The following is a 27,721-nucleotide window of genomic DNA, read 5'->3' as shown; positions in this document are numbered from 1 at the left end:
CTGTGATCCCAGCAGCCCTGCTGCCTGCACCACTCCATAACAGACCCATCAAAGGCACTGTCACTCTATGTGAGCCCAACAGGTACCATAGCAGGAGAGACTCACCAGCCCCTTCTCAACAGTGCCTTCTACTCCAAGGCCAAGCATGGCTTCCCTGCATGAGCTGAGCCTCTACAGGGGTCCCTGGGAGGTCTTAGCACATCTCCAGCCCCCAGCCCTGCTGCTTGCTGGAAGTGTTGCCATGGAAAGGGTGGGATCCTGCTGTCCTGCAGCCCCTGCCTGGGAAACAAAGGGGCTGGGCAGCTTGGTAGCATGCTGCAGCCTGTCCTGAGTGGATGGAAATGATGCTCTGGGGGAATCTGGCTTAAAGCTGGCAGCAAACATTGTTTGAAGCTTTGTAGCTGCTTCACATCTCTTTGCACGACAGGTCTGGCGCGTCCCCTGGAATCCTTCCCCAGATCTTCCCATGGAAACTCCTTTCCTGCAAAAGAAAAAAAAAAAAAAAAAAAAAAAAAAAAAGCTGCTGCTTCAGTTTAACCAAACCCAGAGCCCATCAGACGATCCAGATGGTCTCTCTCTCTATCAAGCAGTTTGGCCCAGATCCCAGCAGCAGACGGCAGGACCAGGCCTCCCCTGATAAAGGAAAGTTTGAGGTTTCTTTACCTCCCAGCTCCTCATCCATATTCAGTGGCACCTAGGGCCTTGCCCATGCAGATGTTGCTCTCCAAAGCCAACATCACCTCGTGTGGCACTTTTGGAGGATCTCATCCCATATCCTCAGCCATCCCATTTTGGTTGTGACTTTGGAGAACACGGAGCTGCTGGAAAATAACCTTCAACCCCAGAAATTCAGCTGAACTCTTCAGCACACAGACTTGGTTCCCTCTGGGTGCTCTGCGGTGTCATTGCCACCAGCGTCCCCAAGGGAGCCTCGCTGATGCCGTGCCAGCACGAGGTCAACTCCCAGCCCCTGGGAAGCCGCTCATCTTCCTCGCTGTCAGAGCTGCTGTGTAGCAACTGGGAACAAATCCCTTTCATGAGACTCAGCCACGGCTTCCTCCTGGGATTGGGGCCAGAGGAAGGAGATGTCACAAAAATGCAGACAGATGATGGGAGCCAACATTTGGGATGGGAAAGGGTTGCCAGTCTGCGCCAAGCCGGTGCAGTCCCGTGTGTGCAAGGTGGCTCTTGCTCAGAGAGAGACCCTGAGCATACCTTTCACTTTTTCTGCTTAAGGACCATTGCTTTGGTCCACGCTGTATGGATAGCACTGATTTAAGAGGCACTGCTGGCCTCAGGACCTGCTGTCATCAGTGCATTCCTCCTCCAAGGAAAGCTGCAGCATTTGCTTCAGCAGCCAGGGCTCTGCCTGTTGTTACAGAATGCCTGCAGGTTTCCCTACAGCTGGAGGGTGGGAGGGCGAGAGTTGGAAGGTTTTGCAGGTGCCTTATTAACACAGCCCTCCCGGTTACACCCTCCTGCTTCTCACCTGTGGACCTCGGGGTGGGTGTTGCTGAAGGATGCAACATTCTCATTTCTGAAATGTCAACAGGTTGGGGCCAAGCTATGACTTCTTGGCTTCATTTTTGTTTGTTTGTTTGGTTGGGGTTTTTTGTTTGTTTGTTTGTTTGCATTGAAACAGGTATGTTTCGCCTTTTTGGTGGATTGGTCACAAAGGCTTTTTTTGTTGTGTTACTTCTTGAGATATTCCCTTGGAATGGAAAAGGACACGGACAGCAGCTCAGCCAGGACTGTGAGAATTGTCGTTTGTGCATGGGGCAAAGGACAGAGCTGAGCTGCATTTTCGAGCATGGCTGCGGGTTCCTGCGAGCGGACCCGGCATCTCTGCCGTCTCACCTGGGTACGAAACTCTGGGGAGTGGTGGGAAATGGTCCAACGGAAGCAGGAGCTTTTGGTACCCTCCAAGGAGAAGATGCGGCTGCCCTGTCCTACCGCTCGTTCCCCGTCCTGTGCCCAGCCCGAGCGTCCCGAGAGGAGCCGCGTGCTTAGCGCGGCACAGAACCCCGACGGTTCCCGCTACCGTATCGGAGGCGCGGTGAGGGGCGGCGGCAACGGGCGGGGGGGGCTCGGTGGGGCGGGCAGGGAGGAGGGGGGGAGGAGCCAGCGCGGAGGTTGTGCCTGGGCTGCGGGATGGGGCGGCAGTGAGGAGTGCGGGCGCGCTTCGACGGGGCTGTGCCGTGCCAAACCGAGCCGCGCTCCCGGTGATGCGCAGCGCTCCCTCCGTTTAGCTGCCCGCTGCCATGGCTGTGCCGCCCGGCGCGGCCCCGACCCCCGGAGGGGCAGCGGGGGTCCCGGCGGGGCTGCGGGCCGCCGCCTGGCTCCTGGCGTTCGCCGCGCTGTGCCGGGGCCGCGCCGCAGCCTGCCCGCCGCTCTGCGCCTGCAGCGGCACCACGGTGGATTGCCACGGTACGGCCCTGAGAGCCGTGCCCAAGAGCATCCCCCGCGGCACCGAGCGCCTGTGAGTACCGAGGGGCTCCTTTGTGAGGGGCGCGGCGGAGGGAGCCCGTCGGGGGGCTGCGAGCGGGAGTCCGAGGGGATGCGCGCGGAGGGAGTGCGCCCACAGCGTCCCGTCCATGGCGGTGAGAAGGGATCTGTGCGTGCCTAGCGTCCGAAGGGGCACGGTGCGTGTGCAGCTGGCTGTGGGAGGGATGTGCGAGGGGTCCCGCGTGTGTCTACGTGTGTAATGCGTGGAGCTGGCGGGGGTCAGAACAGCGCTCAGGGGCTTGCGTGCTCCAAGGGATGTTTGCACCGGTGCCCGTGCTTGTGATGTGTGCCCGCAAGCAGGTGTACGGCTGTCCCCACTGTGACCTGTCCTTGGACACCCATGCGGCTGGAGAGGCTGCTTGTGGGTCCTCACCACCTTGAGTTCCTTTGCACCCCTTTGTCCCTGGGAATCCCTCCTGGAAGTGATATGTGTGGTGCCAGGGATCGGGTCCCATCCCTGTGCTTTCTGTGTCCCGCAGTGTGAGCAGCCTCCAACCCCACAAGCCCTCTGCACCAGCATCTCCCTGCTGACCCCCCCTCCCATAAACGTTGAGGGGTCCTCAGAGTGGGTCCCCGTAGGGAGAACTTTTCTCCTATGGACTATAGTCACAGCGTAGCCATATAGGTTCCTGGTGTACTGGTGACCCTGCTCCCAGCAGGGCTGTTCCCAGCCTCTCTGCTCTGCCTGGGGACAGCGAGTGTTCCCTCTGCCCCCTGGCAGTATGCACCATGAACTGTGGCCCTGGGCAGCCACACACTGCTCCTCCTGCCCCAGTGCTGTGCTCTGCTGCACACTGGGCTGTGAATGAGCTCTGTGCATACGGCAGGGGCTGGCAGGCAGGGACTGTGTGTGCAGGCAGTCTGGCAGCCGCCTGGGCTGCACCCAGCGCCAGGAGCTCTGTGAGGCGCTGCTTTCATGGGGTTTTCTCTTCTCCTGCTATAATTATCCTCCTCAAGTGATTATTACTCCGTGACCATGAGCTGCTGTCCTATAGAGCTGGTTTGGGAGCTCTGGGGTGCCCAGGGCTGGAGCATGGCTTGGGCACAGCCACTCCTGCACCAGCCGTATCCATTCCTTGGGGAGCACGGTGGGCTCTGCAGCAGCTGCTCCACACTGGGCTGTGCTCAGCATCACTCTGATGCAGAGAATGGGTGGGCTGTGACCCTGGGGTGTCTCACTGCTGCCCCACAGGCACCTCTCCCCTTGGTCCTGCTCATGTCTGATGTCCCGCTGGGCACCCTGCCCATCCCTGTGGGGTGATGTGGGGTTTCTGTGTTCTCACGAAGTCAGATCTGGTGGCTGAGCTGAGGCAGACGTGTTGCTCTCACGTGGGTGTTGTTTGCCAGGAAACTACTCGCAGCATTATTGCACGCCCTCACAGGTGCTCAAGGTGTTTGTGCAGAGCAGGTCCCACCTCCAAGCAGTGCGTTTGTGGTGGTGCAGCTCAGCAGCCACTTCAGATTCCCCAGAAAGGAGCTGCAACCTCGCGCCCCCAGGCTATGCAGCAGGAGCAGGCTGTCCCCCGCTGCCAGGCTGCCTGCCTGTTGCACCATGCACCTGGCACGGCCTCTGCAGGCAGCAGGCTTTCTCCCAGGTGTCCTGCAGTGCCCCCTGGGTGGTGTTGGGTTCTGCTGTTATGGGGTCGAGGCAGCAGCAGCCGGGGTGAGGTCTGAGCTCACGCTGCTTCTGTATCACACCCTTTGGTGGCTTTCTCTGAAAGCATCTCCAAAGAGCAGGTCGCCCTGTTAGGTAATTCTCCCTGTGGCGGCAGAATCGCTGCAAATTCACCGCCGTCAAATGGCTGCTTCCAGCACGGCTATTTGCTAATGAGGGTTGAATTGAGGCTGATTGCCTTGCAGTTGCTTCTTCTTTGGAAGTTTTCAGCTGATGACAGCATTGTCCCTCTTGCCCCTTTTCCCCCTCTCCGATGGGCCAAGCCCCACTGTGCACCTCACAGCACCCCATCGCTGCCAGCCCAGAGCTGTGCTTCCTTAGGAGCCTTCCTGGACAGAGGAAATTTGCAATTCTATTCCAATTTCTCCCTTCAGCTACGTCCAAGGCAGATGCTGTCTATATATTGCCATGGTAACGGTGTGTTCTCGCTCTCCGTGGAATTGCATGCTGGAAAAATATTAGTTTAAAAAACTATGTCGTGTTTGTATTGATGGAGCAGAGGCTGATAGCAGAGGATCTATTGTCCCCTGGCTGGGAGAAGTCACGGGTAACAGGCAATAAAGTCCATCGGATTGGCCTCTGGTGACCACTTCTCACCTCACACAGCAATTGCTTCCCAATAAACCCTTCTCCGCTCCTGTTTTATAGCATCCTTTAAAATAGATATTTTTGCCTTAAACGTGCTGCCACTTCGCTCCTCTGGGGTGATGCATTCTGCTGCTCTGCGTGAGGAAGGGAAGCTGCTCCCGGCTTAATTGCCAGCCCCTTGCGTGTGCTTGCAAATGCCACTGTTGCAGTCCTGGAGCGCTGGTGGCAGTGGTGCAGGAGGCACCCCATGCTCACAGCTGTGCACTCTGCACAGCCAGGCTCATTACGCTGCATGCATTTGCCTTGAGTTTCATGCTTCCTTATTTCATTGTTTCCTCTGTCGATGTTTTCTAATGAATTTTCCTCTGGTAGAAGCATGGAGCAGTTTGTGTGAGCTATAAAAGGAGGATGCTTGAGGGGAGTGCAGCCCGTGGGGGGGAGTTGGGGCATCCAGGCTCCAAGACTCAACTGAGCGCCTGCCTTCCTGGCGTGCATTTCGGATGCACTCGCCTCTCAAAATAGCAGAGGCGAGCATCCTATGGGGGAGAGAGGCTGCTAGGAGGAGGAAGATCAGAAAAAAGGGAAGATGAATTTTTCAAGCGATGCAGCCAAGGAGCAGCACTTGGCACAGCGAGTGGGAGAGAAGCGAGCACACAGAGCTGGGGAGGTGGGGGGTACCCCACATTCCCCCATACGGTTTGCAGTGGGGGGAAGTCCCAGCCCCAGCATGGGATGCTATGGGAGATCTGGAGCTGAGGGCTGGGCATCAGCATCCCCACCCCACATCCCAGCAGTGGGGTGCTATGTCCTGCTGTCCCCATGCTGGGAGGGCTGAGCAAAGCGAGGTGTGGGCAGAGTTGCATCTTGTAGGACAGAGAGTGGTTGGAGAAGATGCACCACAACGCTGCGCATCTGACTGCCGGCAGATAATGGCTGTGGCATGAAAACCCCAGAGAGAGCTTAGGGAGAGCAGAAAGGCTTCCCATTCCTCGGCGCTGGTGGCACAATCAATGCTGTTTGTAGCGCTTAAAAATTTATCGCGATGCTAACCTGGGTTAGTACCTCGTAAAAGCTTACAGAGTGCCTCAAGCTCTAGGGGCTGGAGCTGTGGGCTTGATTTCTTCTTCACCAAAGAGCAATTGTTCTGAAATGAGCCCAGACAGCGCAGAGCCCTGCTCCATGGGGCATCCACACAGTGAGGATTCCTTTGCGCTGGCACTGGAAGGATTTGTTTCCCCAAGGCTGTGGAGGGCTTTGCAGCTCACAGCCTGCGCTGCGGCCCGGTGGCATTCAAGCAGCCGGCTGAAATCTCAGAAAGTCTTCAAAAATGCAATAAAAGTGTAGGATGAAAGATTGCAGCTGTTCTGTCCCCCAGTGCTGAGCACAGGGGTCAGTCTGGGGTCTCGTTCTCCTTGGCGTCCCCATTAGAGGGAAGAGAGCTGCTTATGGCGTTTGTAGATGACACCAGGCTGGGAGAGATGTGAGTGTGCTGGAGCTCTGCCCCTCTTCGCAGCGGGGTGCAAATAGGCTGCGTTACCTCCAGCACTGTGACTCCCCAATAAATCAGCACCAGGGGAAATATTGCTCACGTTGGCTGTATTTAAGGAATTACTGCTCAGCATTTGTACTCTCTGAGTTTGTAGTGGAGTTGGTGTAGCTCAGGCGCTGCAAGGAGAAAAGACACAGCAGAGCCCTCGGGAGTGGAATAAGCCATCCAAAGATAGAAACCAAATATAAACCCAGACTATGCAAATCCAGCAATGAGCCCTGCGCAGCGCCGACATCCCATCTGGGAGCGGGATGATCCGCCAGCGCCGTCACGAGGGGATCGCTTGCTGTAATGACTTTCTTCTTCCTGGGGAGAAATGGAAGGGGGCTCTGAAACTTCAAGGTTGCAATGAAAATGACTTTCCCAGAAGTGCTGCCAAGTGGTCCCCAGACACCTTGGGGAGGGAAGCACGGCGACACAGCATGCAGCTGGACCGTGGGGAGCCGGTGCGCTGGGCAGGGCAGGCTGTGATTTATCTGCGGGAAGAACCAAGGGGGAAAAATGGCACAAAGTTAAATGGCAGGGTTGCCTCGGCATCCTTACAAGTAAGCTTTACCTGCTGTTTGTTCCCATATTGCTGTGAGGGTCATCATTTACCACAGCCCAGTGCCGGGCAGAGTGAGCCGGGGGGCTGTGGAGCCTGAGCCTGGGTTTCGGTTTAATCGCTGGGGCTGGGGAGCCTCTATTCATTCCCCACTTGCATTCATCTGTGTCCTAGTAACGTACCCCCCCTCCCGCCTCCTTCCCAACACAGGCACACACGGCTGGATAATGGCAGGAGCCCGGCAATCTCAGTCGCTGAATAGCTGTGTAATTATGAGGCTATAACGCCGAGCTGGAACTCATTAGCCATTATCAGCCGTTTCAGCGGGACAATGGTAGCACCCCGGGGTGCGCGGCTGCGCAGGCTGTACCGGGCAGCCCTACACGCTGCTCGCTGCCTCTGGGGCCATCCCGGCGATGACCCCGGCTCCTCGCATGGCTGTGGAACTGGTGGAGGCAGGCGTCAGGTCGGGATGGAGAAAGAGGTTGAGATGGAATGGGTTGGGATGGGATGAGTTGGAATAGATTGAGTTGAGATGGGTTGGGGACCACTCATGCAAAAGCCTTTCTTCCTTATTTCCACCAAGAGGTGGGACATAGGGGCTGACTGGGCTGGCAGAAGTCCTTGGGGTGTGACTTATCTCCTGGCAGTTGCTTCAGTGGTGTGAGATGGCCGAGCACTGAACCCATCCTAATGCCTGTGGGTGACTTGCAGCTGTGTGCCTGGAGCCATCCTACTTTTCTTGGGGGCAGCTGTTGGTTTTCTCATTGCTCCTGGCCTCTCTGAGTGGCTCGATGAATTCAGGACGAGCCTGTCAGACATTTGCTGCATTGCCCTGTGGGGTGGTTTACATCCAGGCAGGGGCTGCTGGCCTCGCTGGGCTGCACGTTGCATTTATGATGGCTGCAGAATGCCTGTCCTGGGGGACATGAGCACTGAGACAGGCGTGCTGGGGGAACAAGTCACCCCTTGCTGCTCTGTAGTCCCTGAGCAATGCCAATGTGCACACTGCTGGCCAGGGGCTGTGGGCTGTGTCCTCTCCAGGGCCAGCCCCCATTCCTAATGAAAAATGCAGTGATCACTGCTGTACTTTGGCCCTTGCCTGTCCATTTTTGGGGGAATTTCCAGGTAACTGCATGGCTCTTGAGTGCTTCCATGCTGACCTCTGTCTCTTCTCTTCCCAGGGAGCTCAATGGCAACAACATCACACGTATCCACAAGAATGACTTCTCCGGACTGAAGCAGCTCCGTGTCCTGTGAGTTCCCAGCAGGAAGTGTGCTCAGCCTGCGGCACCCAGGAGGGATAGGGATGGGGCTGAGTCCTTCAGGTGGTGCCGGCTGGTTGGCATCAGCTTTGGGCTGGGGCATGGTGGGCTTCCAGCAGGAAGAAAGAGTCTAGATTCAGATAGGATGAGCTGGAATGTGTTGGGTTGAACTGAGCTGGGTTGGGAGTGGTTAGGCTGGGTTGCGGACCACTATTCCAAAATCTAACCCCTTTTCTCTATGTCCCTCTGCAGGCAGCTGATGGAGAACCAGATCAGTGTGGTGGAACGTGGGGCATTTGATGACATGAAGGAGCTGGAGCGGCTGTGAGTGGTGGTGTGCGGGCAGGTGGCATGGGGCAACCAGTTCTGCTCATTGCAAGCATCCTTTAGTTTTTGCCTTAACCCGTAGCACATCTGTGCTGCTTGACTTCAAACAGCGTTGCTGATGCACAGCAGTGTGGGTAGCAAACCTAGTGCTGTTTCTATAGATCTTAACGCCCTTTCTGATGCCTTTGAGGTGAGGGGCAGGTTAAACAGAAAGCACTACCATTGTTATCAGTTGTGTCCTGCATGTGAACCAGGGAGATGTAAGCTACAGTTCAGCATTCAATAAAATAGCTCAGCAGCTTAAACCCTATCAAGGCTGCTCAAGCAAATATTAGGAGCTGAGTGAGCAGCAGGTTAACGGCACAGTTAAACAGCAATCAGCATTTAACAGCTTGGTGTCCTGTCTGCATATAATTGCAATATTGTGAGTAAATCTATTAATGCCCAGTTGGCTCCCATCACCTGGGAGCAGAAGCGACCCAAAGCTGTATCCTGGGTGAGACTGGCTGCTTTCCCTCCTTACCATGACCCTTTCTTTCTTCCTACAGACGGCTGAACCGCAACCAGCTACACACCCTGCCCGAGCTCCTCTTCCAGCACAACCAGGCTCTGTCCAGGCTGTGAGTACCTCCCCTGCGAGGGGTGTGTGGGGCAGGAGGGGCAGCCCCTGGGGGGGGTGGTTGGTGATTATTTTTGCCCTGTCCTAAACTTGCGGTGGCCTGGGCTGGGCGCTGAGAGTGGATGGATGCTCCACATCTCTGGTCCCCATGCTGCCAGGGTGTGGTTGTGCCCAGAGGCAGTGCTGGCTGTGACTGGTGCCAGGAGTTGGTGCCGGTGTTTAATGAAGGGTTAAACTGCCGTGTGGGTTTGCCAGCGTGGGATGTGTGAAATGGTGGCTGAGAGCCAGCGATGGGCCTAGGTAATGGCAGCTGATAGCACAGGCGTTCAATTAATTATCAAATGGCATTTGTTGAGCTCAGCTGTGCCGTAGCACGGCGCCAGCAACGGCCCATCCTCCAGCCACCCGTTGTGCAGCAAAAACACTGCAAAACATTAACGTTTACATTGAGTTCTGCAGCCCCCAGCAATAGGTGGCACCGGGTCCCGGAGCACTAGGGAACCTGCTGCTGGCTCTCCTGGTGGCTTTGTGACCCAGGACTGTGCTGGGGACGGCAGGGAAGGGGTGCCCAGTGCAGAGCTTGGCTAGACCCGTCACGCTGCCTTAGCGGGAGGTGAGATCTGAAACCACGCTGCTGCGGTGATGCCGGAGGTCATAAGGACACTCTGAAACTGCAGCAAGCACGGCTTGGGCTGTGGGGGTATGAGTCAGTGGGGAATGGGTACAAGGTAAATTGAAATCGGCTCTGCTTGAGCTGAAATTGGAGCCTCTGCCAGGCTCTGCGCTTATTGACCTTATGAAATGGATCTGAGGTGGCCCCACCGCCCCTTCCCTGCCCCTGGCCATACAATGGCCGTGGGGATCTCTTGCAGGCACAGAAAGGATAATCTTGCTCGGGTCAGGATGGAGGGAGGCTTATTCCACCTCCTGAATCACAGAATTCAGTTTGGTGGTGCTTTGCGGTCTCCCAGCTCCACATGAGCTGCAATGAGTTGCTCAGATCTGGGCTATAGAAAGCATTTGTTGCATCAAGATAACGGACGGGTTGGGGTTTTGGATGCAGAGGGCTGTGAGTGGGGCTGGATCCTGCCCTGGTGCCCCCAGGGTGGTTCCAGGAGAAGTGGCAGCAAAAGGGCTGTGCTGGACCCATGGTGGCAAGGGGTATTACGTGGCCTCCCTTATCCCTACCCGCCCTAACGAGCGGACAGCTCATTAAGCAGCGCCTCTGGCTGGAAATGGCGCTGATCTGAGGTTTTGCTGGAGAGCGCCTGACCCAGGTGACCCCATCTCAAACCGGGTTTAATTAAACTGTCAGCGCCGGACGGAAGAACAAAGCGCGGCGGGCTGGGGGGTGCGTCTCCCGCAAAGTGGCGAGCTGATAAAACATGCATCTTTGCTTCCACCGGGGAAAATCACCCAGGCAAGAAGGTGACCTCTGCAGCTGGGTGCTCTGATAGAGGAGGGGGCATTGCAGTGAGCTGTGGGGCAGTTCCTCACTGCCATCTCTGTGTCTGGCCCCAAAACAGCCCAAATTGCCCTTACTAAGGCAGGCAGAGAAAAAATCGGGCGATGATAAATAACTTGAGAAAATGCAAATTGCCTCCTTCAGAAGGAGACCACGACCGCGCAGGAGGAAGCTGTGAGCTGCATAGTAGCAAAACAGGGTGACAAGTGAAAAAGGAGCTGTCGGAGGAAGGGATAACAAAGCGGGCCCTGCTTGGATGGGGCTGGCTGCGCGTGGGAGGCGTTGCTCGTGAGACTGCAGCAGTGACCGCTCCTCAGAAACCCCGGGAGAGAGAGATGGAGAAACACTGGGGCGAGGTGGTGTGCCCCGATGCTGACGTCTGGGTGCAGGGGATGCTGTGCTGTACAGCAGCTCTGGATTTTGGATCCCCCTGCGCTCCCCAACAAAGACCCTTCTGTCGGGGAAATAGTGGGGCTGGGGGGGCCGGGCTGGGATGCGTCCCCCCGAATACCAATCAGGAGGGGAACAGCTGGGGGGGGCTGCAGGGTCTGTGTGAGGTGGGACCCCCCCAGCCAGCTGGGGAGGGGGAAAAGAGGCCCCACCGCAGCCCCCGGGAACAAAGAGTCAGTGTGGCTCATGACAGCTCTAAGGAAACGCGGGGAAACAAATGTGCCACTAATAGGTGGGGAGGTGACCTCGTGGGGATGCTGCCAGGCGGGTGGCGAGGGGCTGCTGTGGTGCCCCAGCACTTCCCACCCTCATCCCGGCACCGTGCTCACCCCTCAGATCTGCCCCACCACCTCTCAGCACTGGAGCACATCCCAGATTTAACTTTCCCAATGCCATTAAGGCAAAGGAGCTGAAGCAAGAGGGCCCCTCTGTGTATTGTCCCATGCAGGGCAGCCCTGTTCACCTCCCTGCCCCAGCAAATGGGAATTTACATCCTACAAGGCAAACAAGCAGACAGCAAAGACCCATCTTCCCAGTGCTGGGTGCTAACCACGGGAGCACTGCACTTTGCAGCCCTCGCTGCCTGCACTGTGCCCCGTGCCACCTTTGTTCCTCTGGAAGAGTTAAAAAGTGTTCACAGGAGCAGATCCCTTTGTCTGTGAGTTTTGGTGGCAGAATAAAGGCATTTCCTTCCTCCTGCTTTAATGGCTCTGTTCGTAGGAAGGCTCAAAGCAATTTTAAAGCATTGTGAGCGGACTTATCCTTCGGTAGTTTGATTTCCAGGACGTGGCAGAAAGGAGCATTGTGCGTTGGTTTTAAAGGAGGTGGTAGCTCAGTGCCCCGGCACGTGTATCCCACAGATGTGGTTGGTGATGTGCCGCGCATGGGGGTGGGTTTGGGGAGGTGTGGGCCAGCTCCTCTGCTGTGCTAAATGAATGATCATCCCAGGCTTATCCTCACTTAACCAGCCAGATATCGACCGCCATGGTCCCCCATAAGAGCTGTGGATTACAGGGTCATATCCACCCCCTCCCCCAGGTTTCTGCACTTCCCTGAGGCACTGGTCCTCGTTTGTGTGTGTATTTCCCTTCAGGACAGGAAAAGCTGGATAAATTTTTACTGCTCCCAAGGGAGCTGTTTGTAACTGAAGATGTCTCACTGTCATCTTGTCCATAAACCAGGAAATGGCAGTAGGGGCATGCAATGTGTTCCTCATCCCCCCTCCTCTCCCCCGCCTTGTGCTGGTGGGTGATGGAGTTTGAGGTGGATCTGCTCAGAGAAGAGTCATTAAGATCCCAGGGCTGGAGGTAGGATGTTTTCTCTAGGTGAGAGGAGCTTGGCTGCCCCTTGAGTGTTTGGGAAGTGATGCTCCCTCCAGCCCCCCAAAAAGCCTCTTTCAGCCCCCAGACTCATCCAGTGCCAGTTTGGAATCCACATCCCTTTCATCCCCATGCACAGCAATAGGGGCTGCGGCACTCAAAGGGGCTTTTGTCCAGCCCTCAGCCCCACAGGTGGGTGGGTATTTCCCCTCAAACCTCCCACCCCCCCCAACCAAGTCCTGGGCTTTTCCCAGGGGCTGGTGCTATTGTGGGTTGCCTGGGCAACAGGGTCCTGGGGATGTGGGTTGGGGGCTGAAATATCCCCACTTGGGATATTTCCTGGGGGGCTCAAGGTCCAGATTTGCTGCAGGCCAGCACATACCCAGCAAAATGCATGGATGTGCTGGGTATGTGCCACTCTGTGGCAGTGGCTTTTGCATATAGGATAAATATGGAAAAGCCGTATTCCCAATGCTTGGTGGCATTTCCATCACATGCTCTCAGACCAGAGGCATTTCCTCATCCTGCTCCGCCTCGCTTGCTCTCTTCCCCACAGGCACAGCAGCGTGTTGCTCATTCCTGCATCCCGCAATTTCACAGCATCCCCGCAGCCGGGTGTTAATAAGATTAGACCCGAGCTTTAAGATGTCTCTCTCTATCCTTTGCCATCCAATTACACAGCCTGCATGCTATCTGATTGCCTGCGAGAGGGGAGGACTGGCTGGGACGGGAGGATGCAGCTGGTCTTTCTGGGTATCTGAGTGGGTTTTCTTTCTTTTCTTTCTTTCTTTCATTATTATTTTTTTCTCATTCTTCCCCCTTGGCTTTGAGCTGCCCTGTTCGGCTTTTTCATTGCTGCTCGAGGTGGCGGCTGGACAGAATTTGTTTAAATTAACTGCTTGAATGGCAGCGTTTGTGTGTGTTGGGTTGGGGGAAGCTCAGACAGCACCAGAATGGATGAGGGGGATTAAAGGTGCCTAATGGCTTCCAGATGGGCATCCCGGACTGAGAAACAGCCTCACAATCCAACCCCAGCCGGGGGTTAAACAGAGAGAAAGCAAAGCTTGGCTTCTCCAGGAGGCTCCCAGTCCTGGGAAGAAAGGGTCTCTGGCAGGACAGGCAGGTCCCCATCCCAATAAGGCCCCAAAGGGACGCACAGACCCCACTCCTTGCCTAGAGAGCAGCAGGTCCTGCGCTGGAGTGAGTGCAGCACTGCTGGTCCCAGCGCTGGCAGCAACACGGATGGCAATCAGGGAGGAATTAAAGGATAATTAATGCCAATCCACATGGAAAATTGCTCTCGTCAAACAAACCAGATATCCTTTTTTTTCTTTTTTTTTTTTTTTTTTTGACGAGCTGACAAATTGGGTTGATAAGTAGCGACGGCGCTGACATGATATACCGAGACTTCTGCAAGTCATTTTCCTCTTGCCTGAAGGATATGGCAATGAAAACATTAATATTCTGCAAAATGAGCATAGCATCTCTGACAGTGGCTTCGCAGGGAAATCACGGCTGGGCTCTGCTCCCGCCCCATTGGGTTCCCCATCCCTCTGGGACAACTTTGGCTCTGGCCAACCCTCTGGCTGCCCCCTTGCTCTTCCAGTGTATGGTGAGTGCTGTGCAAGCAGCACTGCTGGGGAAGAAACCACAGGTTTGGACTGATAGGCGAAAGGACTGGGGCAGGTGGTGCGGCACAGCGCCCATCCTACAGGATGAACGGGAGCGTGCAGCTCCGCTGTAACACCCGCACTGGCGTCAGCCGCACGCGAGGTCACACAGCTGGGAAAAATGTAGGTCAGGGCTCCACGGCGGGGAGCAGCGTCTGGGGATGCTGAAAATGACTTAGCGACAACACAGCCTGCTGTAGGATGTGGGGTTAGGGGAGATGGGTGGGCAGAGCAGGAGGGGGGGGCACTGTGTGGGACCAGTGGGAGCGGTGCTTCTGCTTTAGGGCCTGTGGTGCTGGGATGCTAGGAAACGAGACAGTGATTACTGGGAGTCTGGAAAAGCTGCCTCCAAGTGAGGGGAATTGCAGTGTTCGACCTATTTAGTGCTTGTGGGAGAAGGCTAAGAGGGATTTCATCACTGTCCCTGCATACCTGTGTGGGGAGAAACCTGACTGTAAACCTGTCATTAATTCTCTTTAAAAACAAAAAACAAAAAAAGCCAAAAACAAACAAAAAAAACCCCAATGGGAATGTAAAGAGAAAAAGCATGAAATTGCTCAGTAGCTGGAGGCTGAAAGCAGACAAATTCAGAGTAGGCATACATTTGGCTCTTGCACCAAGGAGAGCTATTCACCACTGAGTGCTCAGAGGGGAGGAGGTGGACGCAGTGTCCTTTGCAGCCCGCTGCTCCCCAGTCCTCTGCCTGCACACTCGGGGATCTTTGTGTTCCCATCAGTAAGGCTTGGGTTTTGTGCTGGTTTTGTTGGGTTTTTCGGTGGGTGTTTTTTCTTTCTTCCCCCTCCAGCCTCTTCAACAAAGACACCTATTCTCCCCTCCCACTCCCGGGAATTACACTCCAAGCTGCCCCTCGACACGGCAAAAAGAAAGGCCGGGAGAGGAAGCGGTGTGTGGCTCTTTGTGTCCCTTTTGTGACGCTGCCGCACAGCGTGGCCACCCAGCAGCACCAAGGTAGGGCCCGAGGCACGGCCCCTGCGGGGAGCTGGGGGTGCTCCTGGCTGAGGTAACAGCCTCGTCTTTGTACTCTGCATGGGGGAATGGGCAGGGAAGGGCCCTATTCCAGCTGCCCTCTCAAAGCTGAGCACTGGAGGGGGGGTCCTCCCGTTCTGATGGGTTTAAGCATGCTAACAGGGAGCAGCTCTGTGTACAACCCGTGTTCAGCCCTCATGGATGTTTGCTCAGAGACGTGGTGTTAAATATTTATCCTCCTTACCTCCCCCCTCCCCGCACGGCGCACATTAACAATAGCGATCGCCCGGGCCTCATCCCTCTTGCCAGGAGCATGTGGCTCCCAGACCGGGGCAGTGAGCATTATCGTTTGTACCTGTGAATTATTGATAAGGGATAGGATAGTTCTTGCAGTGAAAAAATAATGAGGGGCAGAGGCTGTTGGCAGCGCTGCTGCACATCCCTTTCCTACTGCAAAGCAGGAGGTGGGACCGCTTCCCCAGTTGTGCACAACATCCCCATGCCCTGGTCTAGCCCTGGATCAAGGGGATGAGGCTGCTGCTCCCTGGAAAAGGCGCTGCAGCCCTGGAGGAGGTTCTGCACCAGCTCAGGGCTGAGCAGAGGGCTTGGTGCCCAATTGCAGAGGGAGGTTTGTCTCCAGTTGCTCCCCTATGTAAGGCTTTGGGAGGCTGCACAGAGGCTGCAGATGACTGGGAGGATCTTGTTGTGGCAGATTCTAGATCAGGGTGTCAGCCCAAAGCCCAGCTTTGGTGCACTTAGACTCTGAATCCCAGGGGATTAGCAAGAGGGCATTATCACACTGAGCTTGGCCTGGTTTGCATCCCCCATCCCAGCCTGGCTCTGAGCCATGCTTCTGGGGGAAAACCCAGCTTTTGCAGTAGGTGCAATCCTGCTCCCTGCCTCCACGTGCAGAAAAGGCAACCCAGGCCGCTGGATATTAACTTTGAAGTGTGAATTTCAAACACCCTGTGAGTTTGCAGACAACTGGTGCCATTCCCCTCCTTTGCTCCCGGCTGTTTCTGTTACAAACCTCCTGATCTCTGTATTGCTTTCAAGGGAAGAGCCCTGCACTAGCTCAGCTATGAACTGGGCTGGGCTGCATTGCCCAGCAGCATGCAGTGGCCATTGGCTCCATCCCAACACCCCCACGTGCAGGGGCTGCATGTGAGGATGAGTCCAAAGCCATCTGCATTTTGGACAGAGGGGCTGCGGCAGGGATGGCTCACCCCGTGCTGGCCCTGCAGGTTGCCAGTGGGATGTTCACACTGCACACCACGGAGAGGGCTGCAGCCTTTGTGCTCCACCAATGCCAAACCCCACTGAGAAGCAGTGCCAGAAGAATGGGCCCTTCTCCCAATTTACATGAAGCGATGTCCCAGATTTCTTCCCAGCCGCGAAGACGCATTGTTCCCTGGCAGCGTTTCAGTGGCGGAGCCAGCTAATTTGCAGCATTTTACATATCTAATATGTTGTCAGAAATGCTTTTAAATCCCTATAATATTTAATTAGGAGGCAGCTTTTGGCGTATTAAGTGGGAACGGGGCTGTCTAATTACTTACTGGTGATTTCATACCCGTGAATGTAATTAAGTTGGGTAGAATCATCCAAGAGATGCAGGAGCGGGCAGAGCCCCCGATAGACCAGGGTGTATTTTTAGCCCACGTGTGTTGGAATTTGACTGTTTTTAGGGGGGGAAAAAATGGGGTGCAGAGCAGCACCCTGCCACCATGGTGTGTGGAGTTTGCTTCACCCCTTCCCAGAGCTGGGAGCAGGGCTGGGAGCTGCCGCTGCAGGAGCTCCGCTCTGGCACGGCTGAGCCCTGGGCAGCACAGCTCCTCGCCTGGCCGGGTGTCTCAGCCTGGCTGGTTCGGCCTGCTTGATTCACACCTCGGAGGAATCCAGGAAGGCTGGCAGGGCTGGCTTCACACTTATTAGCAATTAAAAGCCTCAGAGGCTGGGAGTCAATTAGCTCTGAGCTCAGCAAACCCCGGGATAAGGCTGCTAACGAGAGGCCCAGCCAGCTCCCCACAGGGCTCGGCAGAAGAGCTGTTTTCTTTTTCATTTACGCCTTGGAGGAGCGTTGCAGGGCTGCGTGCCGCAGGGTGCGATGCTCCCCGATGCCCAGCACGGCTCCCGGCATGGCACACTGCCTGCAACCAGCATGGTCCAGCCCAGCACGGCGTATGGGGTTGCGATGGGCAGCCTGGAGCCGCATTGGCTGTGCGTCGGGCCGCGTGCCCACTCCCCTTCCATGGGTAAGGAGCTGCTGGAACAAAGGGACGGCGTGGGGAGGGGGCGGTGACAGGCAAGCAGGGCGTGCAGCTTGTTATTTTGCTTGTGTTGCTATTAGAGCTGCTGCTTTTAACTTGTTTCCCCCCTCTGAAGAGGCTCCAGGGTGGGTGGCAGATGTTTTGTTCCTCCTCTGCCTCCCGCCCACCCTCCCCTCTATTCCTCAGCCAGCTCCTCTGTTAGCACAACACCCTCCCTCCTGCGGAGCTGAGGCCCTGTGCCTCTGGATATGCAGCTCAGCCCACGCAGGAGCCGCTCAGCAAATCCTAGATTGCACAAACACTGTGGTCACTGTGCATCCCTATGTCCCCCTGTGCCCACATCAAGTCCTGGTGCCACTGACGCTATCAGCTCTGGGAAGCTGCTTATAGGTGGTTGCCATCCTCCTGTCCCGTTGGCAGGACAGTGGCACAGCCTGGAGCTGCCCAGGTCGCATGTTGGGGTGCAGCGATTGCATCCCACCCCCTCTGCCCAGCCAGACTCACGAGGCAGCACGCAGCCTCTTTGGCTGCATGCAGGTCGTGGTCTCACCAATACACTGCGGGCTGCAGCACCGGGAGCCAGGAGGATAATGAGATCTTAATAGTCCAATTACATCCCATCGATTTACTCAGCACGTAATTGTCGGTGGCTGGGGCCACCTGACGAAGCTCCTGCTCTGGCTGCCAATGGGAGGGTGGATGCTCCCTGTACCAGCCAGCTGCTCGCCCTTCAACCTCCATACGAGCAGCCCCAGGAGGGGCAGAAAGAGGTTAGAGCTGCAGCTGGACAGGGGGTGTCAGCATCAGGGTCACCCTGAGTTTGCATCCCTCATGAGCATCTGGTGGGGATGGGATGTGCTGCAGGTTCCTCTGCGGAGGGTTGATGGGAAGAGGGATCCTGGTTGGTGACAGTCTCTGCCAGCTGAGTGGTGGCTGTGCCCAGGTGGTCCTTCCAGAGGCCATACAATCTCTTTCCTGTATTGTTAGCACCAATGCTTCGAGCTCTACTGTCCTGCACACAGTGGGTGGCGGATGGCAGCTGGCAGCGCGCAGACTCCTGCTGACCTCAGGGGTGGCACTTTGAGTCAGAGACAGTGCTGCCCTGTCCCCTTGGTCCTGCTGTCAGCTGGGCTGGCGGAGCCCATTAAAAATCCAGCAGCCTGACATCATGCTGGCACTGCGGGGTGCTCGCTCTGGGTGCAGCCACTTCTCACCTGCGCCCACAGGGCTGCGGTGGGGAACCCTGGGGGGACGTTGCTGTCAGCAGCTGATGCGAGTGCTGATGGGTCTATTGATCTCCTTCGATGCAGCAGGCTCGTTCTGTCCCTTCACACTTGCTCCTGTCATCTGTCAGGTGGTGGAGGTGGTGTGAGCTGTGCTGGTGGGGCAGCCCCTGCTGTCTGACCCTGTGCCCCAGGACAAATGGCACATGTGGGGACAGCAGGCTGCGTCACAGCGCCATGGTCCTGTGGCTGATGGTCCCTCACAGGTGTCCTGGGGAACTCACAGTCTTCTCCCATGTGATCTCATCCAGTGCAACACCCACAGTCTGGGGTGCAGCAGCATCTCTTCCAGCCCAAAAGGCCTGTGTAGGGTATGGGGTCCCCTCCACCGCTCACCTTGCTCACCCCAGCGGATGCTGCCAAGTTGAGGAGCCACAGCACAGGAATCTATGGCACGGAGATCTACGGTACAGGGATCTATAGGGTGAGGATATGGCACGGGGAGCCCCAAACTGGAGGCTGCCAGGCTCTGCAGCACTCTTGACAGGCGGTGGGGCGCTCAGGGGCCACGGGGGCCGACGCCACTAGGAAGCGATTACCTCCCCGCTGCGTCCAGCCCTAATCCCCTGGCGGCGCGCAGGGAGCCAGCTCTCCAAACAAGGCTCAATCAGGTTAAAGTGTGAAGTCAGGATTAGGAGGGAGAATGGGAGCGTGGTAATAGCCCCGGCCTCCCTGCCACCGGCCCGCCAGGCTCTGGCAGTGGAAATTAATGCAGCCAGGGTTTGTTTGCCTGAGTGGACTCCCCACTGGGAAGTGATGTCGAACAGTTTTGCTCGGGTGCCCCGCTAAGCGTCGGGCAGGGCGGCGCGCCGGGGGGTTGGCTCCTGCCGCCGAGCCCCTGCCAGCCCCATGGAGGCATGCACAGTGCCTGGCACCGCGTCTGGCACCGCGCCGCGCTCCCGGCTCAGCGCCGCGGCACTGCGAGGAGCCGCGTGGTTCCCGTGGCCAAGGGCTGGAGAGGCTGCGGGTGAGCCAGCTGCTTGGGGGTCAGAAGGAGGAGCTCCTGAACTCAGGGCTTTAGGAGCGCTGGGCAGGAGTGTTGCGCGGTGACACTGGCACGGCTGAGGGTGCTGCAAGCTGAGTGACGGAGAGAGGCGAAGCCGTGCCATCTGCTGTTTCCTCGGTGCCAAAGTGTAAAGCAAACATAGCTGGGAGCGATGCAACACCAGGAGGGAAGGGGCTGTGCCTCGTTCTAGTGCCGGGCACTGAGGATCCTGCAGGCAGAGCATGTGTTTGTTGTGTTGTCATCAACTGTGTGACTGCACGGGCAGTGAAACCCGGCACTGGGCATTGCTGAAAGACTCACATCCAGCATCTGTCCCACTTGGCTTCGGCACCTGAGTGGCAGCACTTCATTGGTGTGCCTATCACAAAAAACTGCAAAGGGGGGAGGCCTTGCAAAGTGCGCTGCAACCCCTCATGCTGCATTGGGCTCCTGAGCCGTAAGTGAACAGCTTGCAGGCTGTGGGTACACTGGGACCGCTGGGCACAGTGAGTGTGGAACCACGAGCCAGATTTGTCTGGGGGATCTGAATGCATTGCTGGGAGCAGAGTGTGCTGGGAACTTCCTCTGCTTGGCCTCACTGTGACTGGGTAAATAGTGAGAGATAGGAGGCTGCGTCCATGGCAGTGCAGTGCAGTGTTTGCATGGTGAGTGGCAGAAGTGAGCATGTGCTGGGGGTACCCAGATGGCTTTCTTTCTGGGGGATTCCTTCCTCGAGCAGCCACAGTGGAATGTGAGTCCTTATTTGGGGGGAGACAGGGCTTAGAGCAACACTGCCTTCCTCTCTGGGTGCCCAGCTGTGTGGTGAGCCCTGGCCCCATGCAGCTCAGAGGGGGAATAAGGCTGGAGCCATGGCAGGATAGTACCACCACACCAGTACCAGTACCTGTACTGATACCAGTACCACATGCACTCTCTGGAGCCTGCATCCCACAAAGGTGCTCTCCCAGCAGTTGGCTTCCAATGGTGCAATGCGGTGGGAAGGAGGCTGTGCATCTGGTCCCAGATCACAGCCATGAGTTGTCCGAACATCCCACTAGTGCACTGATTGAGACTGTTTTCCTTGGCTTCTCCTTTCCTTTGTGCTTTGGTGCAAGGCTGATGGTTCCCTCTGGAAAGGTTCCCTTCCCACAGCAGTGGTGCTTTTGGCTGAGTTGAAACTCCAGCTTGGAGACTTCCAGGTATTTTGCACACTCTGGACAATGCTTGATGTGCTATCTCAAGGAATTAGGAGTATGGATAAGAACATGGATGCTGTCCCACTGTCCTGACCCATTTCCACTGAAGTGGGATGTCAGGAATGAGCAGAGCAGGCAATTACATGGACAGTGATAAATTAATGACCCCATTATTTGTGCCCTCTCCCGCATGGGGCAGGCTCCATGGGAATGCCTGCAGGAGCCACTGAGTGTAATTACCAGTTAATCAGCGGGACCTGTAATTACAGCAGACACAGGGTATTTAAGCACTGAGAGTTTTCTCAGAGCTGTGCCCTGCTGCTCCACGTGTTGGAGCTGGAGATCCCAGTGCTGGACAGTCCCAGGCACATGCAGCCACCCCAGGTGAAACCACATCACTCTGGCATGGCTGTGGGGCTGCAGTTCCCTGGGATCTCTGAACACAGCAGCCTCATGAAGTGTTCTGTCTTACAGGCAGTGTTAATTTTTCTTCCTGCTTCTTTTTCCCATAGGGACCTGAGCGAGAACTTCATTCAGGCCATCCCCAGGAAAGCTTTCCGTGGGGCCACAGACCTCAAGAACTTGTGAGTGGCAGTGGGGATAGGCACGGGCTGATATGGAGGATTTGGGTTGGCTCAGTAGCAGATAATGTGGGGAACTCTGCACCTGTGCCATCCCAGCCATGCTCCTGCTCCTTTCTCCTGCAGGCAACTGGACAAGAACCAGATCAGCTGCATAGAGGATGGGGCTTTCCGGGCCCTGCGGGGGCTGGAAGTCCTGTAAGTGGCCAGGGGTGGCTGGAGTCCCCAGCCCTCACCTCTCCATCCAACCACCTTACGCGGGGAGGTGGTTGGGTGCTGCTGCTCCCGGGCTCAGTGCCCCCTGAACCATCTCGCGCTCCCATTTCCAACCTGCCGACCCTGACCTCCCTCCCTCTGCCTTCCTGCAGGACTCTGAACAACAACAACATCACGTCCATCCCCGTCTCCAGCTTCAACCACATGCCCAAGCTGCGGACGTTGTGAGTGCGGCACCCAGCGGGGCGGGAGGGGCCGGAGGGGGTTGGGGTAATCAGGGCAGCCGGTGGTGGTGGGCAGGAGCCATCCCACAGCACTGACGGCCCCGGCCGCCCGCAGCCGCCTGCACTCCAACCACCTGTTCTGCGACTGCCACCTGGCCTGGCTGGCACAGTGGCTCCGCCAGCGGCCCACCATCGGGCTGTTCACACAGTGCGCGGCGCCGGCACAGCTCCGCGGCCTCAATGTGGCTGAGATCCAGAAGAATGAGTTCAGCTGCTCTGGTAAGGGGTCCCCGGTGTTGGAGAGCGAGTGTCCCATTGATTCAGCCCACCCCTGCTGACGGGCTGGGGCTCATCCCGGGGGCTCTGTGCCTGCAGGACAAGCGGATGGAGCGCACGCACAGCTCTGCAGCTTGTCCTCTGGCTCCTGCCCGGCCATGTGCACCTGCAGCAACGGCATCGTGGACTGTCGGGGCAAGGGGCTGACGGCCATCCCTGCCAACCTGCCTGAGACCATGACAGAGATGTGAGTATGGGACCCCGCCGTCCCCACTTGAAGCTGGCGGACATGGGGACACGTCCCAGGGCTCAGCCACCCCGCTCTCATACCACCCAGCTTTAGCCCTGGATTTAGCTGCATTAAAAATGTAAATAGAGAAATAATCTCCTTAAGGGAATCCAATTACCACGCAAAGCCCCCATCGGGATGCGAGGCAGGCGGAGCACCCCCAGACTCATGTTGCTGGGTCAGTAGGTGCTGCCCCAGCCCCCAGTGCTGCCTGCTGTGCCCCCTACCACCACAGTTCCCCTCACATCACTCTCCCTAATGGAAAAAGCCCCAACTACAAAATGCAAGTTGTCCCTGGGTTGAAAGGTGCTGCTCTTTTGGGATGATTTAATGCAAGTTTAGGGTCTTGCAGTCTCCTAAGCCTGTCATTGGGTGCTGAGGCTCAGCCAGTCCCCAGCCTCACCTCTCCCCTGTTTCTTTGCAGACGCCTGGAGCTCAATGGCATCAAGTCCATCCCCCCAGGTGCCTTCTCCCCCTACAAGAAGCTTCGTCGGATGTAATCTTGCAGCACTTCTGACCCCAGAACCCCAAATCCTGCTGCCGCAAGCACCTCAGCAGGAGGATAAGGCTGGGGACAGGGGACTCAGCCCACCTTCTCCCTTTGGGTTTCAGAGACCTGAGCAACAACCAGATCTCGGAGATTGCCCCAGACGCCTTCCAGGGTCTGCGCTCGCTCAACTCGCTGTGAGTGCTCACACTGGGGGCACACAGGGCACCTACTGGGTGCTGCGCCATGCCACTGCCACCTGTCTTCCTGTTGCCATCCCTCCTCTCTAGGGTGCTGTATGGCAACAAGATCGCTGACCTCCCCAGGGGCGTCTTCGGGGGACTTTTTGCCCTGCAGCTGCTGTAAGGCTCTGGTGGGACACTGCAGGGATACGTTTAGTGCTGTGGGTCATGGCATGGTAAACGGACACAGGGTTGGCATCACTTCCTTCCCTGTGCCAGGCTCCTTAATGCCAACAAGATCAACTGCGTGCGGGCAGATGCCTTCCAGGACCTGCAAAACCTCTCACTGCTCTCACTGTATGACAATAAGATCCAGAGCCTGGCCAAGGGCACCTTCAGCTCACTGCGTGCCATCCAGACCCTGTGAGTGCCCATGTGGCTGCAGAAGGGAATCCTGGGGGATCCCAGTGCGATGGTAGCAGGTCTTGGTGCTGGCCACCAGTCACCTGCTGTCCTCGATGCAGGCACCTGGCCCAAAACCCCTTCGTCTGCGACTGCAATCTGAAGTGGTTGGCAGATTTCCTCCGTGCCAACCCCATTGAGACCAGCGGTGCCCGCTGTGCCAGCCCCCGGCGCCTGGCCAACAAGCGCATTGGGCAGATCAAGAGCAAGAAGTTCCGCTGCTCAGGTGAGCAGCACCCTTGTCCCCTCTGGGGGCTGTGGCCAAATCTCTGCTGTGCACACAGTGGTGCTGATGTGCTTTTTCTTTCTGCAGCCAAAGAGCAGTATTTCATCCCAGGTAAGGAGGGAACCACATGTGTGTCTGCGTGCATATGGGGCCTGCTGGTGTACCCAGGACAGGTGTCCCTGCGGATAATGTCCTCTTGTTGCCCCTCCTTTGTGCACACCGAGGGCTATGGTGCACACTTGGGACCAGTTGGGGTGTGGGAAGACCCAGCCAGTTGCAGCCCTCAGACTCTGCCCTGTCTGGCACACAGGGACAGAGGATTACCAGCTGAACAGTGAGTGCAACAGCGACGTGGTGTGCCCTCCGAAGTGCCGCTGTGAGGCTGGCGTGGTGGAGTGCTCCAACCTGAAGCTCACTAAGATCCCAGAGCGCATCCCACAGTCCACAGCCGAGCTGTAAGCGCCATGCCCTCCCCTCCTGCAGCCACCGTGTCACTGGCGCTGGGTTTTGCTGAGGGTTTGGTTTGTGCCAGGCCCTTCGCAGCCATCTCTTTTCCCTGCCACCCACCCCAGGCGCCTGAACAACAATGAAATCTCCATCCTGGAGGCCACAGGCATCTTCAAGAAGCTGCCTCACCTGAAGAAAATGTGAGGATCTGAAGGCACAGGGGGGCTGGGAGAGTACACAGGGGCATGGTGTGGAGCATGAAAGAGGCACACCACCCAAGCTGTGGGACCCAGGGATGCAGCCTGATGGTCCCCCCTCTCCGCAGTAACCTCAGCAACAACAAGGTGTCAGAGATCGAGGACGGGGCATTTGAGGGGGCCGCATCAGTGAGTGAACTGCACCTCACCGTCAACCAGCTGGAGTCAGTGAGGAGCGGCATGTTCCGGGGGCTGGACGGGCTGAGGACATTGTGAGTGTCCCTGAGCCATGGGGGTGGGGCTGTCCCTTGCTACCACTGCCCCTAGCCTTGCCCATGCCACCAGGCTGGTGCTGTTGGCACCACTGTGGGTCTGCTTTTGGGCCATCCCTTGCCTGCGTCCAGAGTCAGAGCTGTTGTCTGCTGGGTGCAGCTGCAGCCTTTGGGGGTGGATTCCTGTCCCCCAGGATCTGCTGGGTCCTACGATTATGGGGTGTCCTCTCCTCTGCAGGATGCTGAGGAACAACCGCATCAGCTGCATCCACAACGACAGCTTCACGGGGCTGCGCAACGTGCGCCTGCTCTCGCTGTACGACAACCAGATCAGCACCATCGCGCCGGGTGCCTTTGACACGCTGCAGTCCCTTTCCACACTGTATGTCCACTCCGGGGATGCTAACAGCCCCTTGCTGGGGATCTCGGGCCAAGATCTCAAGTTATGCCCTCCCATTTGCAGGAACCTGCTGGCCAACCCCTTCAACTGCAACTGCCAGCTGGCCTGGCTGGGGGAATGGCTGCGCAAGAGGAAGATCGTGACGGGCAACCCGCGGTGCCAACACCCTGACTTCCTCCGTCAGATCCCGCTGCAGGACGTGGCCTTCCCTGACTTCAGGTGTGAGGAAGGTAACTCGCACCCTCCTGTCCCAGCACAATCCCTGCTCCTATGTTCACATCTGTCCCCGCGGTGAACTGGGGTCACCCAGCCCATGGTGCCCACCCCAAAGATACCCCAGGTCCCTCTGTGGTACCCTAACCTTAGCCCTAAACCTAATGCAATGCAATGCAATGCAATGCAATGTAATGAAATGAAATGAAATGCATTTGCTATGTGAAATGCAAGGCAATCCAATGAAATGAAATGCAATGATATCAAATGCAATGCAATACAAAGCCATACAATGGAATGCAGTGCAGTCCTAATCCTAATCCCAACCCTAATCCTAACTGCAACCCTAATGCAATGCAAAGAAATGCAATGCAAAGCAATGCAATAGACTACAGTGCAAACCTAACCCTAACCTTGAAACCGTAACCCCTAAAGCAATAGAATGGAATGCAATGCACCCACATTCCCACAAGCTGCAAGACTGCATGCACAGCCAGGTGCCAGCTGCACCCCTGCTTTGCTGCCAAGGGGAGATATGAGTGTGGGTGATGCCCTGTCACAGGTGCAAGGCACTGAACCCAGCATCACATAGTGCCTGTGGGACAACGAGCTGTGACCCAGTGACGTAGTGTCTCCTGTGTCCTATGCAGGTCAGGAGGAGACGAGTTGCATCCCACGGCCCCAGTGCCCTCAGGAGTGCACCTGCCTCGACACTGTGGTGCGCTGCAGCAACAAGCACCTCAAGGCCCTGCCCAGGGGTATCCCCAAGAATGTCACCGAGCTGTGAGTGCATTGCTGGGGGTCTGCCTTCCTCCTCCTGCTGCTGCTTTGTGGGTACGGGTCTGTGCCACAGCGTACCTGGACATGGGGTGCACCCCTGTTCTGGCTGAGGACGTAGGGACCATCCCAGGGGGCGGCACCCCACCCCTGGGGTGCCCAAGGCAGGGTTGGATGGGTCCCTGATCTAGAGAGGGGGCAGAAATTCATGGGCTTTAAGGTCCCCTACAACACAGCCATTCGGTGATTCCATGGCCATGCCCAAGGGGTGATGTACAGGGGCTGTTGTCACACCCCAGGGCTCTGCAGTCCCCAGCAGCCTGCCACCAGTGCTGGCCCACGCTGTACACATCCATGAGAATGTATGCCACCCCCTCACACCCCAGTGCCGTCTCACACACCCTCCTCTCACCACATCCTCAGATCCATCTCACACATGCCTTGCAAACACGGCCACCCACGCTCACAGCACGGTGCGTCTGGCTGTGCACACACGCAGGCGGCTGGGGAGCAGCCCCAGGCACCAGCTTGTGGGGTCTGTGGGTGGGCAGGCGCATGTGCAGCTCCCTGCCAGCCAGGGGGTCCCCTATGGGTGCAGGGAGGTTATGCTGGACGTGCTCTTGCAGCACAAAGTCTACGGGGCCTCGGTGCACAAAGGGGATATCCTGCTGCTCAGTAATAACCCTGAGGTACTCTCCTTCTCCTTCCAGCTACCTGGATGGAAACCAATTCACCCAGGTGCCAGGACAGCTCTCCACCTTCAAGTACTTGCAGCTGGTGTAAGTGGCTGAGAGCAGGGCTCACCACTGGGACCTGGGGGTGGCAGTGTGGGCTGTCCCCATGGCGTGCCCTCCCCAGGAGGGACCCCTGCAGATCCCTTTGTGTGGGATCATGGCTGGCTGGCAGTGTGTCCCTGTGCCCCACTGGATGTGCAGCGAGAAGGGATGGGAGAGGCCACAGCTGCTGGGTCTGTGTTTTGCAGTGATCTGAGCAACAACAAGATCAGCTCTCTGAGCAACTCCTCCTTCACCAACATGAGCCAGCTCACCACCCTGTAAGTGCGGGCACTGGGCTGCAGGCTGCCCTGTCTGAGAGAGGGTGTTCCTAGGGGACCCCAAAGACCAGGGGACCTTCCACCTGAGTGAAGCTGTGCCCTGAGCTGATGTAGGGGTAGGACATGGGTGGGGGGGGGCAGCGTGCAGCTCGGGGTGGCCTCTCTGTGTTGCCTCCTTTCCTTGCACAGGATCCTCAGCTACAACTCCCTGCAGTGCATCCCTCCACTGGCCTTTGAGGGCCTCCGCTCCCTGCGGCTGCTGTGAGTGTCCGTGTCCCCTGTGCACCATGGGCAGCAGAGACTCTTCAGCCAGTGGGCTCTGGCCTCACTGGCTGGCTGGGCACAGCCCAGGGCTGCCCTTGCTGTCCTGGAGCCACTGGGATCATGGGGCTCTCTGTCCTCCACAGGTCTCTCCATGGCAATGACATCTCCACCCTCCCCGAGGGCATCTTCGCGGATGTCACCTCACTGTCCCACCTGTGAGTCCAGGGCTGGGGACCTCAAGACCCCATGGGTTTCTCTAGACTTGCTCCCCTTCCTGCTCCTGACACCTGCCCAGTTGTTGCTCCTGCCTCCCACATACCCACCACCCCTGCCCTTTGTTGCGAGCTGCAGGATTAGCACTCCTCCATCTGTCAGCAGTGAGAGCCCTGCAGAGCCCAGCACTGCCGGCTCGTGCCGCTGCTGCCTCCTCGAGCTTCTCCTAAAGGAGACTGAACGT

At 57.1% G+C, this 27,721-nt stretch overlaps 1 protein-coding gene across 1 annotated transcript in view; it reads left to right on the top strand.

The window, feature by feature from the left end:
- The first annotated feature begins 2,261 nt into the window (after positions 1–2,261).
- SLIT1 (slit guidance ligand 1) overlaps positions 2,262–27,721 on the top strand; it is a 29,582-nt gene continuing 4,122 nt past the window's right edge. The window contains exons 1-25 of the mRNA XM_042818166.1: positions 2,262–2,479; positions 8,046–8,117; positions 8,379–8,450; positions 9,002–9,073; positions 21,210–21,281; positions 21,405–21,476; positions 21,647–21,718; positions 21,834–21,997; positions 22,094–22,241; positions 22,708–22,779; positions 22,896–22,967; positions 23,061–23,132; positions 23,232–23,375; positions 23,477–23,640; positions 23,728–23,751; positions 23,951–24,095; positions 24,213–24,287; positions 24,413–24,556; positions 24,795–24,938; positions 25,020–25,186; positions 25,820–25,952; positions 26,657–26,725; positions 26,929–27,000; positions 27,190–27,261; positions 27,408–27,479. Coding sequence (XP_042674100.1) covers positions 2,262–2,479; positions 8,046–8,117; positions 8,379–8,450; positions 9,002–9,073; positions 21,210–21,281; positions 21,405–21,476; positions 21,647–21,718; positions 21,834–21,997; positions 22,094–22,241; positions 22,708–22,779; positions 22,896–22,967; positions 23,061–23,132; positions 23,232–23,375; positions 23,477–23,640; positions 23,728–23,751; positions 23,951–24,095; positions 24,213–24,287; positions 24,413–24,556; positions 24,795–24,938; positions 25,020–25,186; positions 25,820–25,952; positions 26,657–26,725; positions 26,929–27,000; positions 27,190–27,261; positions 27,408–27,479 — 2,603 coding nt within the window. The remainder of the gene's footprint in view (positions 2,480–8,045; positions 8,118–8,378; positions 8,451–9,001; positions 9,074–21,209; positions 21,282–21,404; positions 21,477–21,646; positions 21,719–21,833; positions 21,998–22,093; positions 22,242–22,707; positions 22,780–22,895; positions 22,968–23,060; positions 23,133–23,231; positions 23,376–23,476; positions 23,641–23,727; positions 23,752–23,950; positions 24,096–24,212; positions 24,288–24,412; positions 24,557–24,794; positions 24,939–25,019; positions 25,187–25,819; positions 25,953–26,656; positions 26,726–26,928; positions 27,001–27,189; positions 27,262–27,407; positions 27,480–27,721) is intronic.

The sequence above is a fragment of the Centrocercus urophasianus genome, unplaced genomic scaffold (assembly GCF_019232065.1).
Source record: "Centrocercus urophasianus isolate 14NV4802_14NV808 unplaced genomic scaffold, USGS_Curo_1.0 seq_17, whole genome shotgun sequence".
Lineage (NCBI taxonomy): Eukaryota > Metazoa > Chordata > Aves > Galliformes > Phasianidae > Centrocercus > Centrocercus urophasianus.
The sequence above is the reverse complement of the archived record's forward strand: the minus strand, read 5'-3'. Positions and strand labels throughout refer to the sequence as shown.